This window comes from Ptiloglossa arizonensis, chromosome 5, assembly GCF_051014685.1.
Source record: "Ptiloglossa arizonensis isolate GNS036 chromosome 5, iyPtiAriz1_principal, whole genome shotgun sequence".
Lineage (NCBI taxonomy): Eukaryota > Metazoa > Arthropoda > Insecta > Hymenoptera > Colletidae > Ptiloglossa > Ptiloglossa arizonensis.
In genome coordinates this window covers 9,207,178-9,223,439 of record NC_135052.1, presented here as the reverse complement: position 1 = coordinate 9,223,439, position 16,262 = coordinate 9,207,178, and the positions used below count along the sequence as shown (strand labels likewise).

General features: G+C 38.9%; 1 protein-coding gene across 3 annotated transcripts in view; it reads right to left on the bottom strand.

Moving 5' to 3' along the window:
- Window positions 1-16,262, bottom strand: part of LOC143147653 (uncharacterized) — a 114,425-nt gene that overhangs the window by 11,850 nt on the left and 86,313 nt on the right. For all 3 annotated transcript variants that reach the window (XM_076313082.1, XM_076313084.1, XM_076313083.1), the window contains 5 exons: window positions 13,176-13,313; window positions 7,976-8,043; window positions 7,606-7,898; window positions 5,016-5,320; window positions 904-2,065 (listed from right to left, as the gene is read on the bottom strand). In XM_076313082.1, coding sequence (XP_076169197.1) covers window positions 904-2,065; window positions 5,016-5,320; window positions 7,606-7,898; window positions 7,976-8,043; window positions 13,176-13,313 — 1,966 coding nt within the window. The remainder of the gene's footprint in view (window positions 1-903; window positions 2,066-5,015; window positions 5,321-7,605; window positions 7,899-7,975; window positions 8,044-13,175; window positions 13,314-16,262) is intronic.

The window sequence follows — 16,262 nt, the reverse complement described above, 5'->3', positions numbered from 1 at the left end:
GGCTACTAACTGGAAAACGACCGCAGATAAGACTGTAAATATTGCCAGTGATCGATCATAACGCGAGTCGAAATGTGTCAATGTGTCACGTGGAAAGTGTACACGCTGTGTGAGACAATATGTTCTTTATCTTGTTCGTGCGTAGGAATTAATATACGCACTGCGTCAATGAAGTATCAGGATTGCGCCATCGATATTTATCTCAATTATATACTACCTACACGCATATTTCTTTCACTTATGATTTATAGACACGACTGTGCCGAACGCTTGTGAAATACTGTGAAGTATTGAATACAATTTCGAGATTAAAATCGCGTATCCTGCCAGAAATGAACGTATTGCTTATCAAATTTCAAGTGCAATAACTTTCTAACTTAAACTAATACCATTACACCAGATACGTATTCAAATTACATTCTACGGTACAGTACCGTACATTGTACACGGTAGTACATAAAGGATCAACGTACATAAAACAACAGTTTAAACGTTGCATATATCCGAGTAATTAAATCATCGTTGTACATTGAAATTGTATCGAATCGAGTAGAAACAGTGTCGAATCGTTCGTTAGAATTGAAACCTCAAATGGACGAAAATATATTCCACGGCTTAATGATATAATCGATGCTGATTTTTTATGTATCACTGTTCGCCGATCAATACCTCCATCGTGGGTCAACGAAACTGTTACAAGTTTTCTCGTAAAGAGTATCTAACGATTGGTGTACGATTTTCCGTCCATAATTTATGGCCAGGCCGGTGCCTTGGATACCCCTAAACAGGCCACATTTGCCGAAAGTTTTCTACGCGACGAAGAAAGGTACGGTGTTCGTGGCTTGGAATACAATGAAATATTCATTGTAACAAACAAGTGTAAGTAAAGTCCGAGTAACAAACCTGGAGGGTGGGTTTGATCCTCCGGTGGAGGGCGTCTTCCGCTAGAATAAACAGCAGACCCTCTCCCGGAGTCAACATTGGAGGAACTCTGACCAGCCTTGTCGTAATCCGATCCTGATCCCTGATTCTGGATCTTCAATCGCCCGATACCGTGTTCCAGCTCGTCTTTCTTAGTCTCTGATTTCAAAACGGCGTCCTTTGTATATTGATTCTCGACTCGTTTCGTTCCGTCTACGTGGCCGATCTTCAAACCGGATGAACTTCTCGCTCCGTCCGGCTCCATGGTGTCCTTGGACGGTTTCGCGCCGTAATGGTTCTCCTCTACTCTTTTCTGTAGCTCCTCGATCCGTTTCTGAACGGACGTTCCTTCCAATTCCGTATTCTCTTGGCCGGGAACACCCACGGAGTCTTGCTCCCTCTTGGAACATCTGATCGTTTCGTCTCTGCGAATAGCGAAGCTGGTCTCCAGTCTGTACTCGTCTTTCCTTTGCGAATCGCTTCTACCGAATTCACCGAGTCCGTGATTCTCCACCGTGATCTCGTACCTCTCCTTGTCCAACGGGTCCACTGTAAGAGTTTTCATGGAGTCAACGGGATTTCGAGATGGAACTTCGTTCACCCGTTCGTCTTCGTAACAGAGCTGCGGCTGGGACGCGGCTTTCTCGATACCTTTCGTCGAGTTCCGTTGCTGAAACTCGATTTCCTGATTACAGTCGGTTTTCATGTAAACCTGAGGCACACCGTACTTCGGCCGACCCTGAGCATAATGATAGTAGACCTCCTGACCGGAAAGCCTCAGTTCCTGCGTTTGTCTCGACGTACTGGGCAGATCGATTTGAGACCTTGACATGGCCTGCCTAGCCTGCTGGTATTGTTGATAGGAGACGTTATTCGAGAAATAGCTCTGCTGCACGTTTCTGACGCTCGTTTGGCTATTCTGCTGGCCGGCCAGTTGTTGCTGATGCAGTTGCTGTATCAGTTGCCGTTGATGCATATTTTGAGCGTGCTGTTGAGCGAACCTTGGACTTTGATGATGGTTCTGGTTCTGATGCAACAGCTGCTGCGGACTCTGGAAGCTCTGATTCGTTGGTTGCATCGCGTTAGCTACTTGGTGTTGTTGCATGGGCAGACCGTGGGGCTTTTGCACCTGTGTTCCTTGACCCTGGTTTGAAAAAAGTATGCGTTAGCTGGGAGAGTTTGAAGTAACGGATACTGAACGGATTAGGCGATTATTTAGAAACGATATTTACGACCGTGGACGCGAAGTCGTGACAATGTAATGCTTGTTCAAGTATATCTCGATCAAGGTCTGATGTTATTGCTCTATATCGGTACGAAATAGGAGAGCAATTCTTGCACAATCATTTGACGCGATCGGTTACATTCTGTTAATAAAAATGCGTTTCTTTTATCAACGTTTTTAGAACCCTTTTAAGTCATAGATTTTTCGTAAACAAGGGAACAAAATTTCCCAATTCTCAAATAGTATTCAATTCGAGATCAAACATTTAATTTCGTACAGTTATTGATCTCGATTGGATTATTAATTTCAACATTGTTCGAACTTCAACACTCAATAGTCGAAGAGTAAATTATATACGTGTCCGCAACGAGAAACATTTAACGCGATATTGTAAATAAATCAACTTTTAATCGTTTCTCCCTAGATTCAATTTACTCTCACCGTGAATAAATTTCTGCGATACTAAATAGCCAAATGCGCGAAATGTAACGCGATTACAGTTAACGACGACTACCAAGTTATTGCAACGTATTAGTCGGAATGTATGTAACTCCTTATCTAATACGTGAATATCTATTTCTTGTATCACTACGACCGTTTAATTCACTTACTTCTTGAACGCGGAAGCAGCAAGATGTGAATTCCCGTTTTATATTCCCAACTGCTTCTAAAAGCAATCTATAATTCCATTAATTAGCGCACGTGTTAATTGGTGCCGTCGATCGTTGTCCGTTAATTTTTCTATTAATAACATTACGATAAATCTTCGATAATCTCTTATAATCCGTTATATTAGTCTATCGGCGCGTCATGCTCGATGAAACGCGAAAATTTGCTCGACTTATCGTCGAAGAATTCTTCATTAAACTGGCCTGCAGCCCTCGAGCAGCCAATAAATTTCGAGGACTGTACGCAGCGCGGCGCATTGTATTGCGTGCGGTTGACTTTAGAAGGCATAAATATGGAACACGTATCACGTGCACCGTGTATCTGAATAGGATGTATGTGTCGCGTTATTGCACCTTCTGAATTTATATGAAGATAAGTTCACCCTTCTTTACGTAAGAGTAACCTACGCGGCGATAACGCCGGAAACAACCACCAGTTAATGTTTGATGCTTGCCTATAACGTTTCGATTATTGTCACCTTAGGTGAAATTTTCGCCTGAATGGTTCCTCGTGGAGCAACCGACCAAGTAACAGAAATAAATATGCATGAAGTGTAACGCGAGCGAACTGGACTGCTGTGTCACGGAAAGAAAATGTTCATTGCATGTTCGAAACGTACAGAGTATACATATAAGCGAGTATACCCGGTGACACGAATTCGTTGGACAGAAATGGCTCTCGGTTCGCGATACCTTTTCTCGTTTGTAGCACGCTTCTCGATCTCGCGCCCCGATGCGCTTCACGGGCTGCGCAACATGGATGCGCAGAAGCTTCGTATCACCAAAGCGACTTCGATCTCCCGAAACGTCTTATTCAGCTACGATCGATCCACGAACGACGAATTGTACGAATTACTATCGAATGACACTGTTTCTAGCGACATTTAACCCTTTGTCGCGACTCGACTTCTTTTTGCTCCATACTGCGCGTGTTAACTGCAGAATTTTCGAACGAGAAGCGCGTCATGATTGAAAAAAGGTATCGTGACTCGAGTCACTCACCCTTTCGATGAAACGAATCGTGTCACCCGGTGTACAATAACCCTATTCGAGTGCCACTAATTTTTCCCTGCATGAACGACTTCGTCAATAAAAACTAGAATTTTTATGTTTGTCAGTATACGCTCGTGAAAGTATTATTAACGAAGTAGAGATGTTTTTCAGATGAAAATGGTTCAATAGATTGACAAGCTTTGCTCGATAAAAATGATTCTAAACACGACCTCGTTCGAAGGCTTTTTACATTTTTTATTATACGTTGTACGAATCACTCTTTAAAAAAAAAAACTTCTAATTACGTAAAATTTAAAAACAATCCAACACGAGGTCGATAAACCATTTTTATCGGACAAACCCTGCCAGTCCATTGATAATACTGTCGCAGAGATTAAAACAAGAAACAGATAAATTTAGGTTTTTATCGAAGGATGGCTCAGTTTGAGATAAAAAGAAAGGTAGATGCTTGGAAAAAATCATTACTCTCCCCGGACGTATGCAAACGAGTGGATCCAATTTAAAGGTATGCAGGATGAGGGGGATTGCTTTGATAACGAGAGCAGAACTCAAACTAACGCAACTGGCTTGGCTACCAAAAAATTATGAAACTCTGGGAATACACAAGGTGATCCATTGTTTGTACAATTTATATAAAAACGGGGTGATCTTCCTTAGGAAATAATCATCGACCTTTTCGAAAGTACAGAACAAATATGTGTTTGGAAATTCTTAAGTGGAAACGAACCTCGTCATGGATAATGCGTTGCTTGCTTGTCATTACAATTATCATAAATATCGAACTACTGTGAACTCCTTTAAGATAAGTTTCGGTACCCAAGATATTTCATTTTTACGAAGAACACGTTGAAAATGCTACCCATGTTGGTGGATCCATAGGTCCATACCTATGCTCTGGAAATTAAATTATCGTGCACGAATATGCATACCGAATAGTCTAGCGGGAGCTACAACAAAGGTTCGGTCAAAGTCAGCGATTAACGTTTGGGGGGTTGTAAAACTGCATATCGTGCTAGCCGAAATTCGTCGACTATGCAAACTATTTTCATCGGGAGACCCTTCCCCTATCCCGTTGTTGTTCAAAGGAACGTCCAGTTTAGCGAAGTATACCGCGGTTACGTGAAATCAAAGTAACGTTAACCCGTTGAAAAGTAGTTCAGGACGTGTAAAAGAAAATCGAAGATTACCTGGTTCTGAGAATTCTGATGTAGTCCTTGATGCAATTGCTGACTCGGCAATCCAGATGGTCCTTGAACAACGTATTCCCTCGTAACATTTTGCACCTGTTGGCCACCTGTCGCTGATTGGCCGAAACCGGGAACTTGCGTTTGATGGACCGTTTGAACTCCTCCAGGTGGACTGTGATGCGTCACGTGGAGTTGAGCACTTTGACCTGGCAAATTAGGTTGAATCTGTGATGTCGGCTGAAGTTGTCCAGGAAGCGGTACATTCTGCTGATTGCTCAGGTAACTATACGAGTGTCCATATTGACCTAAACCACCAAAATGTCGTGTAAATATTGCCGACTTCTCTGCTATACGTACAGTCAGTCACGAATGTTTACTATACCCTCGTGAGTTGCAATATTATAGACAATGAAACAGTTTCGATACTTTGCTACCGAACTTGACATAAATAATAACATTCGTTGAAATCTTATTTATGAATAATAATAATAGCGCGTAGACGAATTAAATGATTGCGAACGAAGTGCTAAACTTCAATAAATGAAATGAAAATAAAAATCGATTGAATATTTCAAAAAAATAACGTATCGTTTACCGAGATACTTTTTCAATTTCATCGTTTTTTTTATATTCCACGTTCTGGATCGTTCCTCGTTAATGGTATTTCGGTTAGGTTTGATCTCTTCTCGAGAATTCTGTAAAAAGCAGAATCGCGTAAGGAACGTCATACTGGTTAGGTGAATTAACTGTTTACTGACCATTTTCTAGAACCAGCGGAAAAGTATTGCACTGTAAAAAGTTCATCGTTCGACACGGTCTACGGAGCGAGGAAAAATAACAGTTCGCGTGAATGGCAGTAAACTCTAATACGTAAGCAAAGGAAACGTTAATTATATAGGAAGTAAAAAAAACGTTGAAACGATACACCCAATGCACGTAATTTATATTTATCGTCTTGGCATCTAACGCTTTTCCTCCAACTCTCGTTCGACTAATTATCCAATACTTACGAATTAATTAGTTAGACATTATCAATCGACCTTGAAGCTTTACAAGTTTATGTTCATTTCGGATCTGGACAATGTAATCATCTTATCGATTAACCGTAAACCTGTTCCATTCTATCTTTCGCAATTTAGATTCATTTTATCGGTTTGTATGAAAAACATAAGCACCGATTACTAAACGAACGAGAACCTTTATTGAATAATTTTGAAAATTAGGAACGTTATACCGTCGGTAGGATTTAAACGCAATTATTTTCTAGACAAAAACGTAAAATGAATTGTAACGATAGCAAAAGAGAAATTTTACATTTTAATAAAAATTATATCAGAATTGTTGGTACACGGTCCAGATGAAAAACCGTAGCAGCGAGAAATTTCAACGTGTAATTTTATTTGTGCGTGAAAAATATTTTTTTAATTATGACTAGAGCTGTTCAAAATCCCGTAAAATGAAACAAGAATATAAAATGGAATGCTGCTTTTTCCGAGACGTATAATGCACGACATAAATGTATCAAAATACCCGAAATTTCGGGACGAATTTTGTTTCATATAGCTGGACGCTGGAATTTATGGGCTTGAAATGCTTTTATATTCTGCCTGTTATGCAATTGTCAAGGGTGAAACGCAGGATGAGATGCAATAAATTACGGTGAAATATTTTACTTGAAATTTAAATATAAAATCGTAACTCTCGAGTAACGAAATATCTTGCATTCTTATCTTTCTTCTTAACAATTTAGTTCGTTATTGGCGTAATAGTATTCATCTATCGAGAAGAAACCTTCAAACAGTGACAAACGACATTCTGTATTTATGTCGTCGGATACTTTCTTTCGATCTAGACGCGACTGAACCCTCCTACGGTTTGAGCAACCCATGATTTCCGGTTCTACTACACCCCTAAGTGATCTAATTTCGGAATTCCTGCGTGCGTTCGAAGAATTCGAGTAGCTCTAATCGATGCCAACACTAACGCGTAAGAGGATTATCCGAATATGACAACGTATTGTCAATTATTCGATAATCTCGGACAAACGGGCATTCGTGTTGCACGAAAATGAAATTTGTAAAAACATCGTTCTCCGTGCTAAACAATCGTACGATGTCCTTGTAAATTTCTCCAAGTTGTATCGTTTAAAGACCATCAAACGAAATTGTTTTCATTCGTCTGAAAAAAATCGCTTAACGCAGAGACTTATTTACTCGAGATTCCCAATTAATTAACAACACATTGTCATTCGTCCTTGTTAAGTAATACTGAGCAAGCACCGATATTACCGTATCTCAATAAATCTAATCGTTATGAATAAATGCAGTGTCAAGAGAACTCTTACGGAAGAGTTACATTTATAAAAGTATCAAACATACACCGATACCTTTACAACAGTATCAAACATATACCAATTCTGTTCAATGCCCGTGAGTTTGCTACTATTCGATACTGATGCATAATATACAAGGTTAGTATCAATGGTATCGATTTAATATCGTTAAAACGAAATAATTGTATCTAATTTGATCATCCGGACGATGTTTCATTGTTAGCGACAGTATTGCACGACAGATTGAAAGAAATTTACCGCAAGCATTCTTCGGGTACTGCTGTATATTTACGGAAGGTTCCTGCGCCCTTGGTTTCCCATAAATCCCTTCCTTTTTCTTCGCCTCCTCGTCGTCGATGCTCCTGCTAGATTTCCTTAACTCCTCCGTGACGTTGTTCAAGCTTGCCTCCGGTTCCGGTTCAGCGTCCTTGCGACTCTGCCCGAAACGGCTGGATATCATGTCCTTAATCGTGTGATAAGTTCTCGAGAGGGACTTGCTCTTCTCCTCATCGATCTTCGTCGTTCGCGGCGCCGGTGCAGCCGACGTCGACCTTCGGAGAAATTGCGATTTTATCGGTGGATTCAATTCGCGGGCTCGTCGATCGGTTAGAATAAAGAAGATATTTACGCGTAAGATTCCGGGGGATGATAACTCCGCGCTTGGCCCTCCTGTCTCACTTCCTGCATCTGACTTCCCTGGAAAAGTTTCCAACCATTTTCTTGTAATAATTGCACCGTACGATAAAAGCATCGACAGAATGCGACTCGAGCTTACGAAATACTGTAATGCTCGTCCACCCGAGGCAATTAGAAGAGAAACCTTCGGGTGCACACCGCGCGATGTTTAAAGTGTTATTAACCTTGTATTTATTTTTTCAATTACCGTAATGGAACTTACTTATTCGATTCCGAGTAATCGTTGCACTTTGAGATATACCGTGTCTTAAGGAATTCGATTAGTCGCAGAATTTTTAGTCGGTAACGATTAGAAAATTACGAAGATTGGACACGGAGAAGTGCGAGATAAAGGTTACACTTCTGCTGAGTTCGATCTGTTTACAAGCACATTGTTGTTCAATCTGTCTTTGTATTTTCTTTACGAATTGTAATTAATACACGTTGTGTATTTAATAAAGCTTGTCTACTCATAATTTTTGTAACAACGATTTTCCAAATTGTTACATCAATTCGATTGTATTTGTAGCAAAGTGCATTCAAGGAGGTAATTTAAAATGCTACATCTCTAACTAACGAGGTATTGATAATTTTATTTTGAACGCTGTATTATACAGTGAGTGACCCGCTTAAGGGGTTGCAGGCTGGTTTCTTAGAGATCGTTAAGGATAACGACAAAATTGCTTTTCGTGTGCTACGTGCGGTTGTGAAGTTAATTAACCATAGTAAAAAGCAGTTTGTAACGCCTTAGGTTATAGACCTCGTATGTTATCAATTCGATCTTATATTTTTTAAGGAAACGAAGTTCAAGACGTTGCTCGTACAAAGAAAGAAATATTTTTGAATTTTGTTTCGTAAAATTTTCTAGCCGTTGAGTGAAATTTATACGTAATAAATCCCTTCTTATATCTTTCGAATTTTCAACGCAACCGTCACGAGATTTCCTTGTTTATCGCATAATTAAACAGTACTTAAATCTATTTATCTAAATTGGAAACATTTTGACATATTTTTTCGTAGAAAGTTTATCTCTACAATTATCTGTTAGACTAATGAAACACGCATCCTGTGGAATTAAACTGGAGTAATGTATACGTTATTATTGATCGTAATCTTGTGTATTTTTGAATAGCTTCATTCGGAGAATCACCACCGAGAGAATAATATCGTTACTTTAAAAAGTATGTACTTCATTCATTAAAGATCAAGTATAAATAACTTTAGCCTTGCACGAACATTGTTTACCCGACTAATTGCTCATTTCTTTTAGACTTATCGCGTTGAATTTATTTGTTCGTATTGTTCCTAATTAAGGAAAGTTAATTGTCATTCATTTTTCGTAATTCTCATCTCATAATTCCTCTTCGATCAAACGCTTTCTATTCTAAAGTTTATTTTTCCCGCCATTTCAACTTTTAACAACCTGTCGGATACGTTCATAAATCTTCCAAAGTTAATTGCGCTTATTTAAGTTATTTTTACCATTTGTTTAAAAAGAGCAGGTGCGTGCCGAGTATCGGTGAACTTCTAGAAATTAAATTTGTTACGTTAACGACGTCACGGTTCGGTAAACGTTCCTCTCCGCGTTATTTTGCAGCTATATCGCAAAACTTTGGGAGGAACTCTATATTCATTACGCACCGAAGATATCTTATTACATTAAAGTATCTCTCGGCATCGAGTTAAATCCACTTAAGTAATGTTCGCCGTCCGAATGACGTTCAACGCTAATGAGCAAACAAATTAAATTATTCGATGCCGGAGAGTATTAATTTATGGGTTGCAGTGCGCGTACTTACGTGTAGGTCTCGAAGTTCGCGCTAGCATTTCGAAGTTCGCACAGTTAGTATGGGAGAAAATTTGTTCGTGTACGTCGGATAAAATAACTACGAGCATTTGAAACTTTTGCGACGGGGCACAGACAAGCAATTAACATTTCATGCACTACAATGGAAGAGAAAGTGTGGGATTCATTATAAATTCTTCGAGCCCAGCAGTTAGAATTTCTGAACTTCTTCGCGGTAAATATACATACGTGCATACGTATGTTTTTTTTTTTTTTTTTCAAACTATCGTAATGTTTTATTGCTCGTTGCTTTCCATTTTGCGGTTCTTCGAAAAGTTCAAGAACGATAATTAATATTATTACTTTTATCGTTGATACTCGAATATAGAAAAAGTATTTCTTTGTTACGTATATTCTATCAGTATCGATTCGAGACGACTAAGAAAAATATTCTACATTTTTTCTTCTTTTCCCCATTGTTCTAATCGCGTGCAATTTTATATTCTCTACCGAATTCAATCACAGTTGGAGATTGTTCGATGGATTCGTATTTTTCGAGAAACCCATCAATGGTTTTATCACGATAGATCGAGAGTTCGAAGAACGGAGACTCTTGATGTAATTAGGAGTGTTAAGTCGTTCGTGTTCGGAGTATTTCTTCAAAGTCAAAAATTTTCTACCGTATGGTCAAAGAAGAGAACATTTCTCGCTGTAATTTGCTGGGAACCACCGAAAACAATTCTCTGGCGAAGAGGACAGCGGACGGCTAATGGCAACGTGTCCGTTTAGACCGCAGAGGGAATTTCAAAGCTGTCGGACTGAATCCTCTGATTCTTTGGAAGTGATGCGGTTGGAATAACAACTGACACTGTCAAACGAAAGGAGAGAGAAAGAAAACGAGATAGAGACAGTCGAGAGAGAGAGAGAGAGAGAACGAGAGAAAACGAGAGGTCGAGAGAGAGAAAGAGAAAGAAATAAGAGAGAACGAGAGAGAACGAAAGAGAAAAAGAGAGAGAGTAAGAAGAGAGAGAAATAGCAAGTGAAGTTGTGCCCATAGGGCTCCGCGACACGCTTTGCGCATACGAAAAAAGATTTTCTGACTTGTGGACCCCGTACAGGTACCCTCCGGGGATTACATCGCGCTAAATCTAACGTAGATTTCACAGCCTGGACACCTCAATGAAAACCACAATTGAAACCTTAACGAATCTTGTTCCCCGTATCGTATTGCGCTTTTCCGTTCACCGCGTGATAACGTTTTCCTTTCACGAAAAATGTATAAGTCACGCGCGGCGAGAAGGAAACGGAATTTTTCACCGAGCAAACGAATCTTTTGATATTTACCACGGGGGAACGGTGGTTCGTTAACGATGAATTTCTCCCGTCGATCCAATTTTAATAAGCGAATTTTTCTTTTTCAATTAAGAGCGGAAAATCGGATTAAAATTGAACGGATACGTTTGCGCGTGTCTGTACATCGTAACGCAGCCATAGTTGTTACTCCAGCGCCATTATAACTCGTTAATGACGTTACCTTCATTATTGTTCGTTGTTTTCGCGTATATTGATTTACAAAATTAACAAAGTTATATTATATATATATATTTATATATATATATCGAGCATTTAAACATTTACGATTTGTTTACTCAAAATGTTCTCTACACTGGGACGACCGGAAGAAACGATTTACGTGCGCAATAAACAAGTGAAAGGAAACGGCTAACAGATTTACGCAACGCCTACATTGTCCATACAACAATAGCCGTGGTCTATAATGAAAAATTTCAGCGAATAATTTCATTTTCCTTAGCATCGACTCGAAAGAGATTCGAAAATATTTCTTCTATCGTGGACATTGCCGATGTAATAATTATGAAAAAAATTTTATTCGTGAATATTGTTCTAAGCACTCCTACTTCGCTATAACGCATCGCATTCTATGAAAATGGTATCGGTTTTTTCCTATTAACAGTATTCAAATGTTCACAAACAACGAAAGAGAAAGTAATAAAAAAGATTGTATTGTTTGTAAAATACAAATATAAGAATTTTATTTAACAAACGTGAAATAGAACTCAAAATAAATGAAACGATTAGAAATATTATTTAAAATGTTTGTCAAAGTAGAATAAATATTAAGAGCTGACACTATTAACCAATGTCTTTTGTTCTAGCTTCGACTCTATATTGTTATATTTTACTGTAAATTAAATTTACGGTTCAGAGAAATTGTTAGAGTAATCAAAGTAATGATGTAACACAGGGTATTTTCTAACAACCATGAAACAATTTTAATACCACTGGCATGTAAGTCTGGCAGACAAAGGAAATGTTACACCGAACACAGATCTAACATAATTTTCGACGTTCCCTGTACGCCCTTTGGTGCTCGTATCCGTCTGTAACCTACGATTGTGGGACAGTGTCCTGCGGCACGTGCATTACTGACACCTACTCGCGTCTCGAGCAATTTACGTGGGTGTCGTACGAGCATATAAGTTTGCACTCACGTGAACCACAAGTGAATGAAGGATTTCATAATACGGTGTAACGATGAATAGCTGCCCATTAATCCCTTAACTGGTTTTTCACATGGTCAACAATCAAGATGCAAAGATCAATAAAGATTGTTTTATCCGCACCGTATCCAAGCTTGGTTCAAATTACGAAAAGAATCGTATTTTTAATCGAGCGATTTGAATAAATGTTTCGAAATTTTAGAATTTAATTTCCTCGTAATGAGATTGCAGGGAAAAAAGATTCGTTTCTTTCGTTAAAGGTTTCTTTCGATTAATTGAAATTTCAATCTCTTGTAAAGTAAATCGATGATAATTAGTTGAAATTGAGTAACGTCGCTGAACGGGTCGAGTGAAAAGTAAAATGAACTACGTGGATCACATCCTTGTGAAAATATATACAAAATTCAAATAAGAATACGTATATACGATATTAAAGGCAGGAAGTTTCCGTTTCATTCCATACGTTTTGTAATAATTTGCATTAACGGCGCACATTATTATTAATATTTAATACGCGTGGGTATGGTTGCCTCTACAATTTTTTCAAATTTTATGCTAATAATTTGTAATTGAAACCATTTGTCGCGCTTCACTTTGCATAAATAGTTCGTTCTGAAAAATATCCTAACCCGATAACAAGCTGTACCCGTCTAACAATTTTAATTAAACTTAACGAATAACCGCAAACTTACGCATGGTAATGCGTATTAGTTAGTACCTACTCGTTAATATGCTAAACACGAAGCAGACGATGTACTGATTTTCAACAGTCAATTACATTCAAAACCCTTATTATTTCTAGTAAGTGCGATAGATTATGGAAATTAGTAAGGGAATTAGCTCACCTCTTGAACCCAAGCCTGTTGCTTGATGGGTGCATCCGGTGCAATGGCGACTCTTCCGGCAGTTCTTTGTTTGTATTCATGAAGAATAGGGATCTTCGAATTCTTGTCCCCCGACGACAGAACCACCTCCCGTTCTATCTGCAAAAGAAAAAGGTAGCTGTTCAGTTTTTTCATTTACCTCCGGTTTCATTTTTACCGTTACATGAGCGTACCAAGTCTGCAATTTTTCAAGCCGTTGTCTTTCAACAACTGTGTACCTATATCTATACTTTATTCTCCAAACTTTTTTCGTAACTTCACACGGTCTTAGTTATTTTTAATATGTTAATTGTTTCTTGTCCGTCTCTTACCAAATAGAATTTATTTTCTCTTATCATGGAAACATTTATACATTATTATTATACGAATATAATCTACTCGTACTAAATGTTCTTACTATTATTTTTTTCGTTTATTACATCGACGAACATTTTGATTACCATTACCTATTGAAACTTATTTCGACAAGAGATATCGTTAATAGATCGTTGATCAACTTTTGTACAACACGTTGCACCCTTGAGAATACGGCTCAGAAGAAAAGATGTGACGTGATTGGAAGTTGAAAAAGCAACCTTGAGCGACCAGTAGAAATTCTACCTACAATAGCACATCAGAAGACACGCCAAGGCGAGCAGGTGTGAGCCTGTGCACTCTGTAATGAGTGACGTGAGCGACATTTGGCGTCTCGAATCCCACAAGAGCAACACTTGAGCGTTCCTCGAGGAACTCACCGTGTCCGTTCTAACGATTATACAACGAAGATTGGTGCAATTGAGGGAAAAGTTCGAGATCCACCGCCAAAATCTGTAAATGAATGAAAATACGGTAAAATCGTGCGCAACGATTTGTTTCCCGTGCGGTGCGATTAATCATCGTTTTCCTCCCGAACGAAGATGGAAACGTTGCTTCGTTCTGATTTCATTGATGTTTTTTGCGAAATACCGAAACATTCGTAACAAAGTTGCGTCGTATCGTGGTGCCATTGATCACCGCTACGTATATGCAGAGACTCGACGATAAATTGTTAACGGGAGGTTGGCGTCGGTGACGCGCGTTAAGGCGACGTTTCAAGACGACGTCAGCAAGCATTTCTCATCGTAAACGTCGCACGTCGGTTTCAGTGCCGCGATATCCATTCGATTTTTCCAAACAACATCGAGAACAGGATCTGGAAGTTCGCTAGCGGAGCTCGCGAACGAGCCACTCGCATGCACTTTGCGTGCATATAATAATGCATCTAAAAAGAGGTGTCACTGAACTAAACTCGCCTTGAGATCGCATCGCGGCCAGAAGAAAGCAAGCGTGATAAAACGCGCTACGGCGGCGGAAAATGAGCACGCCTAATCATCGCTTTGCCCGTGCAACGTTTATGAATAATTCCATGTACGCTTCCGTGTGATTTTGTGCATTATAATATGCAACGAACGAACAGAAGAAAAAAAGAAAAGAAAAGAAACGAAAAGAAAAGAGAGGAGAGGAGAGGAGAAAAATCCGCAGGCAAATCCGCGAGCTCGTTGCTAAGTTCGTTGTCCGTGAAACGAGTTCACCGTTACGTGTGTAAAACGGTCCCTTGGAACTTATAATTAGTACGAGTTGCTGGTAATTTTTTACTTTTCTTTCGACAGCGGATAGATTTCACTTGTAACCGTGATATCGTTCGATTTCAACGGGCTTAAATTTGGAATGGATATGATAACGTGGTGAGACTTTGAACGAGATCATCGAAAGACTTTGAAAGATTGTTGAGGGATTCAACTGTCGCGAAAGAATGTGCGAGATTCGGTGAATTCGAAGACGAGGTGCGGGTAAGAAAAATGATGTAATTATTCTCAGAATAAATACAGATACAATGAAATTGAGATTTATTACTGGAAATATTTATCCCGTATAATATTATTCGTGTATTTTGCTCTTAAAATCGTGCATTTGGCAAGAATGATTAAATTCAAAAGAGAATGAAATATCGGTGATAGAAAAGTGCAGGAACTGTGAAGCAATGAAAGGTAATTAACTTCGTAGGGGCATCAAATACTTGTAAACTCGGATAGAAATTGTTCGCGTTACTTGTACGCTTGCGGGCGTCCATGTTTGCCGCGCAGTGGTTTGTTCCCGTACGTCATTATAAATTCCTCAAAAAGACATTTTTGATAAGACGTAAATCATGAATCACACGCCTTCCGTGTCCCATTAAGATTCATCTCTACCTCGTGTTTCCGAAGCAACTTAATTAGCACTGCTTTACGTTACGGGAATAAGAAAAAATGTTAATTAGAGAGACACTCGGTAGTGCTAAAAATACTGTGTTACGACCATAGATCTTTAGTGGATACCATTGATTAGGATACGAGAAATTTACATGAGCTCGACCAAAGAAAATATTTCATTCGAATTTACACTTTTTTCTTACGCGACGAAGCACTTGGAAAGATTCCGACGATATAACACCGACCAAGAAAAAATATCGTATGTTCGAACGCTATTTATTATAAATGTTTCTTCAAATTTCTGTGACTTTATCTTTTGCCGATGTATCTTCCCAGTCTTGGTCATTTTTCTTCTAAACGCATATAACACTTTGGTAATTAAAAAGCACCGAAAGAGACGAATGTGTAACATTGGGAATGAAATTCGAACCAGTAATAGTAAACATCTGCTTGTTAAATGTATGCTAACGTGTTCGTGGAAATTAAAACCCGACTAACATGTTTTGCGTTTCAATTAAGATTTTATCCTAGACTTTGGCGCGTGGTGCACGCGATACTGTGGTTCGATGAATACAAACTTGAAGTCAAATCTCATCTTTTGAACGTTTTACTCGAGTTACTACCGAGTACAAGAGAAATGGGTCGCGTTGAACCTCGGCAATGTCCGACTATTACTCTTAAACCTTCACAGATGCACTGGATCTTTCGAGAAAGAGTCAATTTTTCATTGTCAAATTTTCTGTGGACTCCAAGGACTCGAAATCTCAAAATCGATAGACTTCTACGATGATAAAATTGAGTTCGTAGAACTTCGAGGAACAGATGAAAAATTCTACACATA